Below are 19,604 nucleotides of genomic sequence, written 5' to 3'. Positions count from 1 at the left end.
TATGTTTTCAAAGAATTTCACGTCTGCTGTTCTGTAGCAGCTCTTTCACTCAGTACAATACGTCTGGTGAGCGGATGGAAAGGCCGAGCTGGGCCGGGATCCAGGTAGGCAGATACCGGCTGAGAGAAGGAGGAGGAGGTGATGCTGAAGTTGCAGTTTTTGAGGTAATGGATGTTTTTTATGTGTTTCATTTGAGATACAAACCTTTCTCTTCATATACACTCTTTCCTATGCAACTCGACGTATACACATGGTACGGTTTCCTTCATGAAACATTTAAATTTCCACAAGACGAAAAAGTCATTGTCCTCCCTTGACAATGGACAGAGATCCGCTCCAAGACAGCACAGGATGATGTTAGATATAAACAGCCTAATGTCATTTCAAGTCGGAGCTGCTGAGATGTTGCTCTGATATCGTCAAGGAGCCGCATCGACGTTGGCTTCTGCTTTGGGGTGCGTCTCATGTAGCTGCTGTGTGTGTGCACATATTGCTTTTGGCAAAGAGCCTGGATGATCTGCGTGATCCAAATTCTGTGGACATGGGGGAAAAAAGAGTGAAGACAGAGAGGATGAAAGGCAAGAGGGAGGGAGAACGAAAGAAAGAAAATGGAGTAGGCTTTGGGAAGATTTGGAAAAAGAAGTGAAAAAAACAGGACAGTGCAGACTGTACAGTGTTGACCAAGGGAGCCCAAACCTTTTGCCTTTGGGGTCCAAAGTGCACCGTTTGTGGTGGGCTGAGGTCCAAAAAGACAATTGGTAACTTTATAAGAGAAGAAAAAAACACTTTTATGTCTCAGTGGAGATTAACGCAAACAGGTTTTATTTCAGGTCATTTTGGAGCTTTTCGGACGACCCATGAAATCTTTTACACAGTGTAAAGTCCAGTTGACGTCATGTAAAATGATATACAAATGCTATACAAACAAAGAGCACAGGTATGTTTGAAATGGAGTTGTATAATGTAGAAAATGTATAAAAACCAGAAAAAGAAGATAATGCATGCAAAAATTCCGCGTTTTCACAGATTTTCTAAGTGAAAATAAGTTAACACATCCTCTACGCTCCTTAACAAGATGGTTCTTCAAGGTTTTTTAGTAAAGAATGTCTTTTTACAGAACCATGAATGCTCAAAGAGCCAGTTGCATGCTGAAATGGTTCTTTGTATGGTGGTTCTTCAGATTGGTGGAAAATGTGTTGTATGTGACTCTATATAGCAGAAAAACGGTTCTTCTACTGTTGGAAGCTTGACAGGAATAGAACAGCATGTATAGAACCATTTTCAAAAAGGTTCAGTATAGGGCAGTTGTGGGCTGGAGGTTAGGGATCTGGCCCTGTGACCTGATTCGATCCCCAGGGCCGACAGTCCATGACTGAGGTGTCCTTGAGCAAGACACCTAACCCCCAACTGCTCCCCGGGCGCCATGGTTAGGGCTGCCCACCGCTCTGGGCAAGTGTGCTCACTGCCCCCTAGTGTGTGTGTTCACTTGTGTGTTTCACTTCATGGGTGGGTTAAATGTGGAGGTGGAATTTGTGGGATTAAAAAAGTATCACTTAACTTATAGAACCATCCACAACACATTCTCCATCAATCTGAAGAACCATTAAACATGGAAATGGGTCTATATTGAACTCATTGTTCTAAATAAACTGTTGTCTTTAGTAAACAAGCCTTGAAGAATCCAGTTTTTTTGCTGAATTTAACACATTAGAAAAGCTAAAAATGTGTCAAAACTTTTGAAAAGGCCACATTTTGTATTTTTTTTTCTCATTTCAGTAAAAAGACAGCAAGTGCGTATTAAAACGTGCAGATGTCTGTTCTCCGTAGAGAACGTGCTCACTTATTTACACTTAAATCAACCAAATGTGTCATTTGAGCAGGGGTGCCCAATCTTCTGCCTATGACTGTGTATACAGTATAACGTGTTAGTGCTCTCACTGGGTGAGTGGGTGGGGTTAGCGCACCTTTGTGGTGGGCCAAATTAAACAGCAACTCTGTTCCACACTGTTGTAGGCTGTTGAAAACAGACTCCTCACAGCAGAGGCTACTGGATGTGCTTCCAGTCCAGAGTGGTCAGCGGAGGAGACAGCAGGGCCTGCCACACCCTCTCTGCTCAGAGCGAAGGCCTGAAGGGGTCAGGGAGGGGCAGGCCCAGTCTTTGGCCTTCATCCTGAACCCGAACTCCAAATAGAGGAGGAGGAATGAGGTTCTGTGCCGAGGAAACCACACCGCTTACGGGGCCAAACAGGAAGATCAGAATGGCTCTTAGCGCTGCGCTCCATTGTGTATGTGCACGAGAAAATGTGCAGGACAGGAGAGGCTGAAACTTTCACTAAAGCTGCTTCTACACGCGCAGAAGAGTTCGCATAAATGACAGAACAATCCCTGCCGCTCTCAAGCGCTGCGTGTGTAGTTGTAGAGAAGCAGCCCACTCACTATAAACATAGGTGGTGACATTTCTCTGAATCACTGTGGGCAGAAAGAGTATATTCCCCTTCTGGCACACAACAGAGCAGCAGGGCCGAAATTCCCTCCGCAGAGTAAAACGCTCTTTGCTCCTCTCAAGTTTCCATAGTGTGCATTTGCCCCCCTTCCCTGTCGCTCGACCCAAAAGCAGAAAAATGTCCGTTCTCTCTCACAGAGCGCACTGTTTGAACGATTTGGGTTTTTAAGGCTGGAGCAGTTTTTAAGCTGTCATGAGTTCAAATTGAATTTGTGGTGCGAGCAGGAATGCAATGGAAATAAATGTGTTTAATGAGAGCAGGGAGTACTTGCAAAAAATAGTTGCTTAAAGGGAGCGACAATTAAGACCGAGAGAACGGAGAAAATGTTTTATGGAACAGACGAGCTTGTTTCAGTTGGAAAAGATCTCTTTCAGGAAAAGTCTGTCTGGCTGACACTGGGGTGGGGACCGTCAAGCATGTCAAACGTGCAGAATAACTGTCAGTTAAGGATCATAATTGTACCATGTTCCTATTTTTTAGGTTGTTCGTACACTTTGAACTTAGTCTACACCTTTAAACTAAAGTCTAAACTTGTCGATAAATGATTTTACGATGAATCATATTTTTCATACCAGCAGGTTACACTATGTGGCCAAAAGTATGTGGACACGGCATCTGTTTGAGCTCGGTGTACATTCTATTCTAAAACCAGGGGCAATTTGTACGGAATTGTACCCTATTGCGGCCATAACACCCTCCACTCTTTCCACAAGACTTTGGAGGGTGTCTATGGGAGTTGCCCATAGTGCCCATTCAATCAAAAGAGAGCTTGTGAGGTCAGGCACTGATGTTGCCTCAAGATGTAGCATTAACATCACCCTTCAGTGGAACTAAGGAGCACAAACCCTGAAAAACAGAACAGCCCATTATCCCTCCTCCACCAAACTTTATTGGTGGCACTTCTGTTGGCAGTTCTCAAGGCTTACGCCAAACCCACATTCATCCTTCAGACTTCCAGATAGTGAAGCATATGTTATCACTCCAGAAAACACATTTGCACTGTTTCAGAGTTCAGTGGTGGCACTGTAGATGTGACAGAGGATGAGTTCATCCTGCAGCCTGTGGGTTTGCATGGTTTATCAGTTTTTTATGAAACAGGTGAGGTTAAATGTAACAGACTGAGGTAATATAACAGATGTAGATATACCAGCTGTACAAAAGGCTGGTAAATCAGGGCAAATTACTTCAATATAAATCTATGTTGTTTGCAAAGGATGAGCTTTCCAACTTATATATATGTGAAATAAAATACACAAATATTTAAAAATATTAGCATTAAAATATGAGAAACATTTGTGAATGTGTAAAACAGCTAATCAAGTTTTAACCACAAAACTCGAAGAAAACTTTAAGAGGCTTAGTTTTAGCACTGTGTTAGAAAGTACCATGCTACAGTAATGTGATTACTTTGTACTTCACATTTTAAGTTCAGTTTAAACATCGATTAAGACATTTTTAAGCACGGGTGCAAAGTTGGAGATGAATATGGATCAACGTATTCATACAAATGGCAAAATAATAATGCTAAAAAAAGCTGAATTATGGCCCTGTTTGTTTCAGACTAGCGGTAATGAGAACTTCATTTCAATCTTTTCCCCTTTTCCCATTTAAACCACAGCTAATCTGTAAGCATTTCTGTTGCTGGTGCTGTTGTTCTCACTTGGCTCATGCTTCAGCTAAATGAGTGGAAATTTTCTCATCAGGAGTGGAAACATTCGGAGGCAGACCACTACATATGGCATAACTAGGATCTTGTAGGTTCAGTGCATGGCCTTTCATATGAAAAAATACTTTAGATTAATAAAAATTAATTAATAAATAATTTGTTTACTAAAAAGCTGAACCATGCCACTCCACCCACCAGCATCTATCCTAAATGTCCACATGTAGGATCTCAGAGTTATAAATGATGAGTAAATTACGTTGCATGGTCTTATTGAAAACGCTTACCAGTGATGAGATGCATTATGAATCAGAAGGAGATAAACAGACACCAGGGTACAGTTGACAACATAGTGCAAATAGTGCAGATGGCCCTACATTTATTTAATTTCCAGTCAAAACAGTCATAAAATACAAGTTATTTATCGTTTTCAGGAGGCATTAGTGAGGAGAATCGACACAAGATAAACAGAAAATAACAGAGTTTCCAAAACTGGAGCTCAAAAAATGATTAAAAGCTACAGAAAATGGAAGAGCTGGCAGACACCAAAACTTCCCCCATCAGATAAACAGCGCTTAAAGCTTTCGTCTCTGAGAGAGGAGAACATCAAGCTGCTTCAGATCTGAGAACATCCACAGGTGTTTCTGTCCATCCTTCCACTGGGAGAAGACCACTCAGCGCTGTGGGTCTGAGAGGACGTGTAGCTGATCAAGAAGTACCTCACTGAGAAAAGGAGACGGACACGCCGAACAAAGAAGCTGAACGATGGACTGACCGCCCCAGAGTCCAGACCTCAGCACCACTGAATGCATTTGGAAGCAGAAAGTACAACCAACTTCTAGGATTGAACCCCCCATCCCCCCAAAAAAGCAAGGATGGTGTAAATAGTGGGCTGATAAAAAATAATATTATAGTATGTACTGAGACTTCTTTTATAGATATCGCTGCTGTCTGAGCAAAACCTGCTCGGTGTTTTTAGTTTGTTTTTAATATAATTAAAAAATGTCTGCTGCCCTTAATAGATTTCACGATAAATGGCCCAAAACGTCTGGGAAAAAACTCAGGTTCCACTGACTTATACTAAAAGTGAAGAAGATTTTTTCCTTCTCCTGTAGAGTTACTATTTTGGAGATATGAAGTTTTCTTCACAGACAACAGAGATATGTTTACTCTGTTTATCTGACGCAGTAACTTATAGTTAATGGCTGTTTTGAGTGGAAATGAAATAATGAAGGTTGCTCTCTGACATTCGTACAGGACTGTATGTTGCTAAGAAATTTGATCTTTCGGCAAGTCCTGGGTTACAACTGTGTCAGCATGTATATGAGGGGTCGCGGGACCCCTATGCTGTGTATTTCCCCACCCCCTGCCTCCCACTCAGCTCCGCAGGGGGAAACTGCCTGAACGTGGAACAGGGGATGCAGGAGATGTTGTGTTTTGAGTTACGTTTCCTGCTTTAGGACCCTGTGCGCCCCTATTTTCCTGTTGGTGAAACTCAGTAGACGTTGAAAATGAGTGCAGGCCCTCTGTCCATTTTGTTACTTCAGCTTTCCTTCAGATCAGCCGGCCAGGTGTGGAAAACTGCCTCTCATCACGCCAAATGATAAGCCCCTATTGCTGGGAGCATGTGCTCTTCTCCTGATCTTATCGGTGGAGTTGGACGTAACTGGGCTGGAGAGATATGAGGATTACATGGCTGAGATTTTTGATAAGATGGCCTTCACTTCTCATAGAGTGAGCTTTTTTAGAACCCGGCATGCATGCTGGGTATTTTGTGAGAGTGAGTGGAAGTGTTTGGTCTCAGCTGTTTGTGTGTTTACTGCATAGCTCACATTGTTTGGGCTGTGGCTGCCTTTGTGGTGCCTCCACTGTGCCGCGTGGTCAGACGGCGAGAGTCGAGGTGGGGGTAGAGAGTTTGAGGAGAAAGGCACACAGAGTCTTCTGTGCAGGACAGCTGTAAAATTCAAAAATAAATGCACACACAACCTCTGTCCCTATTCCTGTCACCTTAAATTCAGTACAATCTAATTACTGTTGTGCTTCTTTTATTCTCAGGTATTAAACCAGGAAAAAAACCTTTCTGCAAGTGAATAAAGCCAATGACTGAAGCCTACGAGCAATGGATACACAAAAAGGTATAAATATGAACACCTATAGTTTATCTCTACTGTCTGGAGAACACTGGGCCTCATTAACCAATATCCTCCCAAGTTTCTGCTTAAATCTGTTCTTCAGAAAGGTCTTAAGAAATGTGGCATTTTTAGTGTGCAATTTACATCAGACAGTCTGTGTGCTACTGTAAGTGTTTTAGGCTGAAACTAACTAAAATACAACAAAAGATCTTCTGCAGTGACATCCTCGCACCCCAAACAACAGCATCTGCCACTAGAACTAGCCCCTATAAGCAAGCTTCTAACAAAATACTTTTTACATGCCTCCAGAAAACTCACCCTTTTTAAAACTTGGTAATGATGACTACTCCACTACTGTCAGCTGGTAAAAATGAATAACTGTGCAACCCCAAGTGAGTTGCAAGTCATATGATTTCCATAGAATGAACACGTTCCAGTTTGCATCCAGTGAGAGCAACGGTGGAACGGTGGCTGAAAGTCTCAACCAGTGTGTGTACATATACAACCCCAATTCCAGTGAAGTTGGGACATTGTGTAAAATATAAATAAAAACAGAATACGATGATCTGCAAATCCTTTTCAACCTATATTCACTTGAATACACTACAAAGACGAGATATTTAGTGTCCAAACGGATAAACTTTATTGTTTTTTGCAAATATTCACTCATTTTGAATTTGATGCCTGCAACACGTTCCAGAGAAGTTGGGACAGGCATGTTCACCACTGAGTTACATCACCTTTCCTTTAACACTCAATAAGCGTTTGGGAACTGAGGACACTGATTGTTGAAGCTTTGTAGGTGGAATTCTTTCCCATTCCTGCTTGATGTACAGCTTCAGTTGCTCAGCAGTCCGGGGTCTCCGCTGTCGTATTTTGAGCTTCATAACGCGCCACACATTTTCAATGGGAGACCGGTCTGGACTGCAGGCAGGCCAGTCTAGTACCCGCACTCTTTTACTACGAAGCCACGCTGTTGTAGCACGTGCAGAATGTGGCTTGGCATCGTCTTGCTGAAATAAGCAGGACGTCCCTGAAAAAGACGCTGCTTGGATGGCAGCAGATGTTGCTCCAAAACCTGTATGTACCTTTCAGAATTAATGGGGCCTTCACAGATGTGCAAGTTACCCCTGCCATGGGCACTAACACACCCCCACACCATCAGAGATGCTGGCTTTTGAACTTTGTGCTGATAACAATCCAGACAGTCCTTTTCCTCTTTGGCCCGGACGACACGACGTCCATGATTTCCAAATGAGGACGCGTCAGACCACAGGACACTTTTCCACTCTGCGTCAGTCCATCTCAGATGAGCTCGGCCCAGAGAAGCCGGCGGCGTTTCTGGGTGTTGTTGATATGTGGCTTCGCTTTGCATGGCAGAGTTTTAACTTGCACTTGTAGACGGAGCGACGAACTGAGTTCACTGACAGTGGTTTTCTGAAGTGTTCCTGAGCCCAGTTATGGACTGTAGATGATGAAATCCCTAAATTCCTTGCAGTTGCATGTTGAGAAACGTTGTTCTTAAACTGTTGGACTATTTGCTCACGCAGTTGTTCACTAAGTGGTGAACCTCGCCCGTCCTTGCTCGTGAACAACTGAGCCTTTCAGGGATGCTCCCTTTATACCCAATCATGACGCTCACCTGTTTCCCATTAACCTGTTCACCTGTGGAATGTTTTTTGAGCATTCCTCAAATTTCCCAGTCTTTTGTTGCCCCTGTCCCAACTTCTTTGGAACGTGTTGCAGGCATCAAATTCAAAATGAGTGAATAATTGTGAAAAACAATAAAGTTTATCCGTTTGAACATTAAATATCTTGTCTTTGTAGTGTATTCAGATGAATATAGTTTGAAAAGGATTTGCAAATCATCGTATTCTGTTTTTATTTATGTTTTACACAACGTCCCAACTTGGAATTGGGGTTGTATATCAACAGTCAGTGGTTCAACTCCTTCATGATTGTAGCATTTTGCTCATTCATATAGCACATGAATTCTGCCATAGTCCGCTGGAGGTGACTATGGAGGTGAGATTTTGTTTTAAAAGGCATTTGAAGGCTGTAGTTGAACGAGAGGGCTACAATTACCAATTCTATCATAACAACATACAGCACCCTTCAGCTGGGCTTCAGCCTGCTCTACTACAAAAGGTCAAAATAGAAAAATTACTTAATGATGTTCAAAAAAGTGTGTGTAATGTATTATTAACTTTGACAGCCCTACTTTACTACATTACGTACTATATGTAAAACCTAATTCCATTTACCTGTTTTCTCAGTGAATGGTGTATCTCCAAAAGAAAATGGAAGTCACAGAAGACCACCTTGCTATTCTGTTGAGACACCTTATGGATTTCATTTGGACTTAGACTTCCTTAAGTATGTTGATGACATTGAAAAGGGCAACACCATCAGGAGGGTGCCGATTCAGCGTAGACAACGTGGGCGGAGCAGTGGGTCCCTCTCACGTAACCTTAGCCTACCTGGACATGGGTGCAGGCCCTCTCAGTGGAACTCAACTGGCATCTTATTTCCCAAGCCTCGACTGGCAGACTCTCACCAGCGCTATGAGTTTCGGTCTACTGACAGTAGTTCACCTGGTTGTAAGCCTTCCTACAGTTCCTTCACAACTGCTGAGATGGATGCCACTATTCAGGCTTTTGACGAGCAGCCTTTAGGACTTCACGTAAGGCCAAATTTACTGCGGGCCACTAGTTTACCACTTACAGTGTTACTGAGGAAACGCTCCGAATCCAATGAGGACCCAATCAGCCCCAATGGTTCAAGGGACTACCTTACACAAGAAAATGGATCTTCTGAAGACGTCTTCCACAGCCAAGAAAGAAAGACAGGAGGGGTGAATGGGACTCTTCAGCGACTTACTACAGCTTTACAGCGAGTGGGAGAACTAGAAGAGGAGATCAGGGTTATACCAGATCTCAAAGCACAGATTTGCATCCTGCAAGAGGAGCGAGAGATGCTTCTGCACAAATTCCAATTTCAAAATGACAGCAAAGGACCACTGGACGTTTCTACTGGTGTGCCACAAAGCTCAAATCATTCAGGCCTTCCAGCACAAGTTTTGGAGAATCAGAACAAAGCAAACGATGACTGGATGAATCGAGAGTATGATCAACTGGAAGAGAATGTCAAGGCTTCCTCTGAGCAAGTTGATGCAATGGTGATACCCTTAACCTCAGAGAGAGAGGTCTCAGTGACAGGAAATCTCATTAAGACAGTCCATGAAAACAGAGATCCTTTGGATCATGGAGACAGATACAAGTCCCTCACTGAGACGCTGCAGAGGAAAGTTGTAATGCTGGAGCAGAAGCTCCATGAACTCGAGTCCGAGCTGGACAAGACAAGAGATCAACTAAAGGAGCAGGTGCAGGAGAGCCGTATGAAGAATGAGAGAATCAAGGATCTGAACAAACAAGCTGAACAAGTCTGGGTCAGAGCAGAGAGAACGGCAGTGCATCCAGACAATGCGATGAATGGACAAGGCGTACAGATTTCACCTGAGAGTGTGTCTGAAAAGTCTGAACCATCTGTTCAAAATCAGTCACAGGACTCAAGTAAAGGTGGCCAAGTATGTTTAGAAGAAGGAGGTAAATCTCATGCATCAAGGGGACCTGTGAGGTCGCATGCTGAGATGGAACATCATGTGAAAAGAGTAAAAGAGCTCCTGCATGAACAGTGGGAATGTCTCTGCAGGAAAGAGTCATCAGGAAGAGTCCTGTCTTCTGAACACCTGCCCCCACGGGTCTGCTCCATCCAAGAACAGCTGGTCACTTTAGTCAGCCTCCTTTCACTTTATGTATCCCCTGCAGGAGAGGTACCACTACCAGGTAAATTCATAAATTAATGGGAAAAGAACACCACTGCAGGAATTTGGTAACAGTAGCTCGTAGAAGTGGCTAGGAACTTTCCTTGCAGAAAGGAGAAACTGCATGTTAGAAACAGGCTGACAACTTTGTGGGTAGGAATTCTTGCTTCCACTGGTACCAGCAGAAATGTACATCCAAGGTGTGAACTACAGGGGGCCCTGAGGGGTCTGGGACCTCCAATTCACCTTTTGGACCTCCTGAACCAAATCAAAATCAAAGTTTAAGGGGGGGTCACATTAAGATAAACTTAATGATGCTATGCTGTCTTTTAGGAGTGAAACAGACACTCAAATGCAAATTCAGGGAAAGGTCTTTGTTTATCCCATTTCACACAAAGTCAAGGTTTTGTGTTTGGTATTCTTAACTAACTAGAGATGCAGCACTGCTCTGTTTCAGAGTGGCACTTCAACAAATTAGTTCTCCCAGTTGGTCCTTCATAGCATAGCAAATGTAACTACGCCTGGGATACCTCTGAAAAAATTAACAATATTCCATAATATATTAGAATCTGCACTATGGTGAGTTAGGAGCCAGCCAACCCCAGAGAAGCCAGCCAACATGGAACCCCCCAAATACCAGGGGGTATTTCGCACACTCTGTACATTCTTCTGGTTCATACCTGGTGGGGCCTGAGTGCTATAAAAATACAGATACTAATCCTAGCAATGGCATAAACAAAAAACTTTTATTGGCATGTCACGGGTGCTATTTTGCTAATACTGATAAAACCTTGGATTGTCAATTGTGAGTCATTTGATATCGGTCAGACCTTAATAGTTAGTAGCCCTTCTGTCAGCTACACAACATGCCATGAAAGTGTCAAGAATGCCCCTGTTTCTCTTTGTACTTCTGCAATCATCTTTTATTTTCACACCTATCTAAGCTCAAGAATCCAAGATGGTGGACCCACTTTCTGTGGCGAATAAGTCCAGGACAGAATGTCCTACAAGAGTTGACGCAAGAGCAATGTAAGGACTGTGACCTGCTGTACACTTTCAGATATATGAGTTGATTCATAATATTTAGTAACTCTGGAGAGTAAGGTTTAGTAGACGTTACAGTAGGCACATCTGTTTGATTGATTTCATTGTACGAAGCTGACAGATTCACTTCAGCTTGTTCAATCTTGGCAGGTCTGGTGAAGGAAAAGATGAAGTGGAGAGTATCATCAGTCCAAAGGAACATGCTGAGAAAGAGTCTGACCACAAGATTTTCCACAGAGAAGCAGAGCAGGCAAGCAGTATACTGAGCACCAAAGAGGATCATACTCATGGTGGAGGTGACTCAGAACAGATTATGAAAGACGTACATCTGCTAGAACAGACAAGTGGAGCTCAATGTCCAGTGAAAGATGAGGACAAGCAGGGTAGCTCATGCTTAGGAGCTGAGTCTGAGGAGCTATCACAAGAGGGAGGAGGCAGGTGAGATAACATTTATATGTGCTTGTTTTTATAAACATATTTGGAGGTTTGGCATCATCACGTCATCATCATCCTACTAAAATCTTTTTTCCCAGGGAGGCAAAAATTGACAAAGACTTCATGGCTGCATGTTACTTCTTAGAAGACCACATGAATGAAGTGTCCAACCCAAATGATGAAATGGTAATTCAAACACATACACAGAGGTCCTTGTTTGTCAAAGCTGGGTAGACACCAATACACCCAGAATGACATGTGAACTAATACAAACTGCTCCCCGTCTGATTCATCGAAACGCCACATGGCATTGATCCGAGCGGTGATATGAATCAGGAATCAGGAACATATGAATCAGGTTCAGCTGCATGGAAACAGGCACCACTCACACTATATTGCCGAAAGTATTTGCTCTTCTGCCTTCACACACATATGAAATTGAGTGACAATATGATGTCCCACCCGTTGCAGCTATAACAGCTTCAACTCTTCTGGGAAGGCTTTCCACAAGGGTTAGGAGCATGTTTTTGGGAATTTTGACCGTTCTTCCAGAAATGCATTTGTGAGGTCAGACACTGATGTTGGGGAGAAGGCCTGGCTTGCAGTCTCCACTCTAATTCATCCCAAAGGTGTTTTATCAGGTTGAGGTCAGGACTCTCTGCAGGCCAGTCAAGTTCTTCCACACTGGTTCATCCGTGTCTTTATGGACCTGCTTTGTGCACTGGTGCTCAGTCATGTTGGAACAGGAAGAGGCCGTCCCCAAACTGTTCCCAGAAAGTTGGGAGCATGAAATTGTCCAAAATCCCTTGGTGCTGAAGCATTAAGAGTTCCTTTCACTGAAATTAAGGGGCCGAGTCCAACTCTTGAAAAACAACCCCACACCATGATCCCCCCTCCACCAAACTTTACACTCTGCACAATGCAGTCAGACAAGTACCGTCTGGCAACCGCCAAACCCACATTCGTCCATCGGATTTCAGTGGCGGCGCTTTACACCGCGGTTCTTGAGCTGATCTGAAGACCACATGAAGTTTGGAGGTCTGTAGTGACTGACTCTGCAGAAAGTTGGTGACCTCTGCGCACTATGCCCCTCAGCATCCGCTGACCCCACTCTGTCATTTTACGTGGCCGACCACTTTGTGGCTGAGCTGCTGTCGTTCCCAATCGCTTCCACTTTGTTATAATCCCACTGACAGTTGACTGTGGAATATTTAGTAGTGAGGAAATTTCACGACTGGACTTGCTGCACAGGTGGCGTCCGATCACGGCACCACGCTGTAACTCACTGAGCTCCTGAGAGCGACCCATTCTTTCACTAATGTCTGTAGAAGCAGTCTTGTAGCACTACTGGGTTTTTTTCTCCATTCCAACTGATCAGATGTCTGAAAAAAGAAATATTGTGACATATTGTGTATGGTGAAAATTTACTGAAGTATCACAGCATAACATTTTTTTCCGTATTGCCCAGCTCTACTATAAAGTAGAATGTGTGATTTTGCTCAGTTCGGTCATCCCTTAAAAGTTTACTAACACATATTAATAACTGGCTCATCACAGTGCTTTATCTGTCTACTCAATGCATTTATGCAAAGAAGCCATTTTTGAGGTCTTTAAAGCAATAGTTAATAAACAAGCATTGATGATGTTTCTTCTAAAGATGGAATATTTATATATTTTTTAATTTAGTGGGTACATATGCTGCAAGTATTTTCCTAAAAATGTAAAAAATGAATTCTGAATGCTGCCTTTACAAAATGTACCTTGAACTAAATACAGATACCTCATTTCTGTATTTTGAATATATATATCTCTCTCTCTCTCTCTGTCTCGCTCTCTCTCTCTCTCTCTCTCTCTCTATATATATATATATATATATATATATATATATATATATATATATATATATATATATATATATATATATATATATATATATATATATATATTCCCAATAACCAATACCAAATACTCAATGATTCTGTTACATCCCAACCCTGGACTAATAGAAAACTAATATCGTATCAGATTTTTTCACTTCTATTGAAATAATGGTGTCTGTTTTTCTGCAGAGGCAGGCTCTCACAGTGGTGTTCCAGCAGTGGTTCCACGTGTCTGCTGAAGAAGACTCGTGTGCAGACACAGTCGCTCTGTATCTTAATGAAGTGTCCACAAAAACACCCACCATCCTTCAGTTTCTGGTGAACATGGTGGACGACAATGGGAACACGGCCCTGCATTATAGCGTGTCCCACTCTAACTTTAGCATCGCCAAGCTTCTTTTAGACACAGGCAAGTGAAAATACAGGACCACCGAATATTAAATCAAATGACTAACATATCAGCTGACGAGAACATCTCGCTATAGAAAGCACACGTAATTAATAATCCTTCTCTGAGTTCAGACACATGAGCTCTGCAAATACACCGCAGCTGCTGTCCTCAGCTAGCTGGGTTTTGGTTTGGCTTAGTACAGTAGTAGTTTCTCATTTCTTTATTGTTTCTTCTGCTCTGCCTTCCTTTTAAAGGAGAATTCCCGAAATTTAAACTTTCTGCATAATTAAAGGGTTAAGATGTAAACAACGTCATTCCAAGTGGTTTGGTGTGAAATCCTCCACAGTAGGTTCTACATAGAACCATAAATACTCAAAGAACCATTTGCATGATTAAAGGGTTCTCCAGATTCTCCAGTGAAATGGGATTGGGCCTTATGGTACTTCACATCTGCTTCTTCTCTTTCAGGTGGGTGTGAGGTGGACCTGAGGAACAAGATCGGATACACAGCCATTATGCTGGCCTCTCTTGTACCTGTGGATTCTCCAAAGGACATGAAGGTGATCCAGAAGCTGATGGAGCTTGGCGACGTTAATGCGCATGCAGGCCAGGTAAGAAATAAGCTGCTTTATCGGGAGCCCAGAAGGATAATTGCACACTGATTTGGTGGGTAATCCGAGTTCACTGATTAAAGCTGTCTTCATTAAATTCCCTCTAATATAGTTTAGTTCTGCCAGTGCTGCTGTATTTATGCTTTCTCACACCTTTTTAATCTGCCTTTCCTCATAAAGGTGGGTCAGACAGCCCTCCACCTGGCGGTCAGACACGGCCGGGTGTCCACAGTGCAGCAGCTGTTAGCACAAGGAGCTAACATTAATGCTCAGGATCAAGCGGGAACCACCGCACTGATCAGCGCCTGCGACCGTGGCCACACCGACATCGTCCGCATTCTGCTGGAGCACCCCGACTGCGACATCAACTTAACAGATAAAGTGAGTCCAGCTCAAATTGGGCACAGTTGGGGAAAAGTCCCTAAATTCAACAGACTGGAAAACATGTCTGCATAACTGAAGATAATCAAAGTCATTCCGAGTGTTGCTAGAGAAGCGCACTGAGTCAGAATCGTTCACAGTGGTGGTGATAGGAACCAGATGTCCACCTCACACAAGGGTATCACATGACATGGCTATGAATTCACTGCCTGATGCCTGAGACACTGTTTTACGATAGTTTTGAGAAGGTTTCTGTTCTAAAATATATTTTTGACACATTCATGTCGAAAATAACAGTGAAACTGCAGCTGGAACCTCTTTCAGTGTCAGCGCTGAGGAATTTTTTGAGTTATGTTTATATATAATCTGCCTTTGATTTGCTGTGAATCACAGTTGTAGACTGCATTTTGTAGATTGGTGCTTTGTTTTCTGGGTGAATACAGAATTAAGTAAGCGCCCCCTAATGGGAAAAAAAAAGAATGAAGTAAGTGCCCCCTAATGGGAAATAAAAAGCAGAATTCAGTAAGCGCCTCCTAGTGGAAAAAAACAGAATTCAGTAAGCGCCCCCTAGTGGGAAATAAAAAGCAGAATTCAATAAGCGCCCCCTAGTGGGAAATAAAAAGCAGAATTCAATAAGCGCCCCCTAGTGGGAAATAAAAAGCAGAATTCAATAAGCGCCCCCTAGTGGAAAAAAACAGAATTCAGTAAGCGCCCCCTAGTGGGAAATAAAAAGCAGAATTCAGTAAGCGCCGCCTAGTGGAAAAAAAACCAATTCAGTAAGCGCCCCCTAGTGGGAAATAAAAAGCAGAATTCAGTAAGTGCCCCCTAGTGGAAATAAAAAACAGAATTCAGTAAGCACCCCCTAGTGGACAAAGACAGAATTCAGCAAGCACCCCTTAGTGGACAAAAACAGAATCAGACAATCAGAATTCAGCACCCCTTAGTGGACAAAACTAAAATTAAAGTTTACGTTCTGAAGGTCTGGATTCTTTTCTGCCTATAACGTACAGTAAATTTACATCTACGACTGTTTATATACTTTAGACATTTATTTCATAGGGACACTGGACAGCTTATGTCCCAGAACTGACTATGAGGTCAGTTGTATCCACTGTTTGGGCAACAGAATGATTTATATTAACCAGATTGAACACTGTGGATTAGATTCTGAACACACCTTCACAGAGTGAAAGAGAAGGACAGCTGTAGAACAAGGCAGCAGCCTAATCACTTTCTTCATTAGGGAAAATGTGATAATCCAAAACAGACATGGCTTATCTTCTCTCCCGAGACAGAGGGAGCTATCTGGATGCATGCAAGACAAAATGAAATCTGTCAAGCTCCTCCACAGCTGAATCTGCCCTTTAAGTCCAGTCACGTCTCCCTCACATTAGTCTTGGAGGGCTGATCAGAGAGCCCTGGCATGATGTGCAGTAAAGTCTCTGAAGCCAGTAGCAAAAAAGCTGTCTTTCTTGGCTGAATTCCCGCTTCTGATACCCACCAGTGAGGCAGTATAACTTTGATAGCAGAAGATGAAGAGACTGCATTACCTAAAAAACGCTAATAATGTTAATAATGATTCCTTTACTAGTTAGCATGTGCAAATGAGGTCATGCTAAATGGCCTTCATGCATCGTCAACCAAGGAAGCATTTGTTGTGAGTAATGTATTTAAGCAAGCTGTTCGTGAATTATACATTCGGATCAAATTCCCCAGCACACCTGGTCTGATGCTAATTTGGTGTAATAAAACAAAGTTCTTAGCTGAGCTTGCAGCCATTAGACTGCACTATATTACAGGGAAGCCTGATCTTATCTCTTCCCCTCTGCTCTTTTATAAATCTACTGTTATATCATAGTTCAGTGTCAGCGTTTGGCAGAAAATCCATTTTAGGCCAAACGCTGATTTCAAAACTATTGTAGAACAGTGCCTCAGTATAAGATAAGGCATCATATTCATAACCATTTCACGTGAAGACTTTCTGTGAGGCTTTGAACACTTCAGACGTCTGGTTGCTGTCGCCACCACTGTAAACAGTTCTGAAGTTTCTTTAGAACGAAACATTTTATACCATAGCAATGTCCTAGCAACATCTTAGCAACCAACTGGGATACCACAGCAACAGCCTAGCAACACCTTAGCGCCCACTAGGGATAGCATAACATAACACAGCTTAGCAACCACCTGGGATGGCCTAGCGATGACATAGCACTGGCCTAGCAAAACATTATCAACCACCTGGGATAGTATAGCAGTGGCCTAGCAACATCTTAGCAACTGCCTGGGATACCATAGCAGCGCTCTAGGAACACCTTAGCGACCACCTGGGATATCAAAGCAATGCCCTAGCAAAACCTCAGAAACCACATGGGATAGGATAACAGCAGCCTAGCAATATCTTATTAACCAACTGGGATAGCACAGCAATGGTCTAGCAACACCTTACAAACCACCTGGGACAGCATAACAGCGGCCTAGCAACATCTTAACAAACACCTGGGATAGCATAGCAATGGCCTAGCAACACCTTAGAAACCACCTGGGATAGCATAGCAGCAGCCTAGCAAGACCTTATCAACAACCTGGGGTACCATGGCAGATGCCTATCATCGACTTAACCACCACTTGGGGTGACATAGCAATGGCCTAGCAACATCTTAGCAACCACCTGGGATAGCACTGCAATGGCCTAGGAACACAGTAGCAACCACCTACGATGACACCATAATGGCCTGGTGACCCTTTTGCAACCGCCTGGGATACCAGAGCAACAGCCTAGCAGCACCATAGCAACCAGCTGGGCTTCCATAGCTACAGCTTTATCAAGCCAACCTAAAGTTTGTTCATAAACTTCCCCCTTTTAGTTATTTTTATTTTTCATTTCTCCCCTGGTGTTAACTGTTCCGTGTTTTTCTGTGCAGGGTGGACGCAGTGCCCTGTCACTGGCCACACAGGCCTCCCACACGGAGATCGCTGACCTACTCAAAGACCGGGCCAAGAACAGAGGCCCCGACAGATGCAAGATGGCTTAAAGAGTGCCTGCTTTCTCTGAATGCTTTCTCCTGTCTAGTATTTCTCCATGCATGCAGTAATCGCTTTCTGACAAACGCCACAGTCTATCCTCTAACGGGTGGTCGTATGCAGTTTGTCCAGGCATCAGTACAGATTCTGACATATTTCATTGTTATTATTATTGTTTATTATAATTTGATTAATTGCAGTGATATATATGCTAAACTGTTTAGAAAACCACTTTCTACAAATTGCACTTGCCAGGAAAATAATACCACATATATGATAATCATATTTAGAGTCTGATGTGCTTTTGAATCAATAAGCAAAAAACGTTTTTCATCCCTGTGATGTATTTGATAAAAGCTTATTTTGCACAATACACAGAGTCATTGCTCTAATCACTGTCGATTTGTGATTACTTCAGAGTCGGTTTGTTCTTCTGTCTGTTATGTAATTAGCGAGCTGAGCGGTTATTGAACTGAGCAGATCCAGAGGCGAACGCTCCAGCAGACTCATCTCACACAGGAATGCTGTAGAATTACAGGCAGCGAAGCAGCAGAACGTCCCGCGAGACCTGCTGACCCACATCAACACCCACACGAGGAAAACACAAACCTGGCAGGCAGCTCTGTCTTCATTCAGTGTCCTCATTCATAGTTTGATTATACTTCAGAGAAGTAAATGAAACTGCAGGAGCCTGTATGAGGGTCCACGCTTCAGCCCCTCACTGCCATAACATAACTCATAAGATTGTAACTTACACATTCATTTTACAGAAGACACTGAGTCATTTATGTGTTAATAATTCACAGAGGGAAATGAACAATGTACAGTAGTTAATGAATAAATCATGTAGTTAATGAATAATGTACAGTTGTTAATGAATAAATCATGTAGTTAATGAATAATGTACAGTTGTTAATGAATAAATCATGTAGTTAATGAATAATGTACAGTTGTTAATGAACAAATCATGTAGTTAATGAATAATGTACAGTCGTTCATGAATAAATCATGTAGTTAATGAATAATGTACAGTTGTTAATGAATAAATCATGTAGTTAATGACTAATTAGCAGTAGTTAATGAATAATTTACAGTAGTTAATGAACAATTCAAAGTAACTAATTCATAGTAGTTAATGAATAAACTATGTGGTTAATTAATTTATAGTAACTGAATAATTCATAGTAGTTACTGAACATCTAGTAGTTATACTTTACAGTAGTTACTAGTTACTGAATAATTCATAGTAGTTACTAAGTAATACACAGTAGTTCATAAATAATTTATTGTAGCTACTGAATAATTCATAGTTACTAGTGAATAATCTAATGCAGTTAATGAATTACAGTTAATTTACAGTAGTTACTGAACAGTTCGTAGTTGGGTCACACTTCATTTTGATATCTACTTTCAATTTTTTGTACATAATTTACTTTCAAGTTACATTCAACTAAATATGTACTAAACTGACCATAATTGTCTTTAAATCTGAACCTGCTCTAATCCCAACCCTAACCTTAACCTCACCCCAAAACCTAAACCCAACCCTCACCCTGGTCCTAACCCTGACCCTGCTCCAAATCCTAACCCTGACCCCACCACTGTTTAGAGTCATAAGAGTTTCAATATATAGTTTGTTAACAATTTGGACATCTGTAAATGATCTATAGGAGACTATAGTGTTCTATCCAAATAAGGTGAGACCCCTAGTTGTTACTA

The 19,604-nt window shown here is 42.3% G+C and overlaps 1 protein-coding gene across 2 annotated transcripts; it reads left to right on the top strand.

The window, feature by feature from the left end:
* LOC108430741 (KN motif and ankyrin repeat domain-containing protein 2-like) lies at positions 1–18,277 on the top strand. 2 transcript variants are annotated; one of them, XM_017703401.2, is made up of 10 exons: positions 1–164; positions 6,223–6,302; positions 8,576–10,144; positions 11,067–11,151; positions 11,317–11,604; positions 11,700–11,787; positions 13,671–13,890; positions 14,341–14,483; positions 14,664–14,864; positions 17,786–18,277. In XM_017703401.2, the coding sequence occupies exons 2-10, from the start codon at positions 6,287–6,289 to the stop codon at positions 17,894–17,896; spliced, it is 2,721 nt and encodes a 906-aa protein (XP_017558890.1). In that variant the 5' UTR covers positions 1–164; positions 6,223–6,286; the 3' UTR covers positions 17,897–18,277. The 2 variants fall into 2 exon arrangements, with proteins under 2 accessions (XP_017558890.1, XP_017558891.1); XM_017703402.2 differs by having other exon boundaries at positions 19–104.
* Positions 18,278–19,604: the final 1,327 nt, after the last annotated feature.

The sequence above is a fragment of the Pygocentrus nattereri genome, chromosome 2, assembly GCF_015220715.1.
Source record: "Pygocentrus nattereri isolate fPygNat1 chromosome 2, fPygNat1.pri, whole genome shotgun sequence".
In the NCBI taxonomy this organism is placed as follows: Eukaryota; Metazoa; Chordata; class Actinopteri; order Characiformes; family Serrasalmidae; genus Pygocentrus; species Pygocentrus nattereri.
This window is presented reverse-complemented; position numbering and strand designations above follow the sequence as displayed.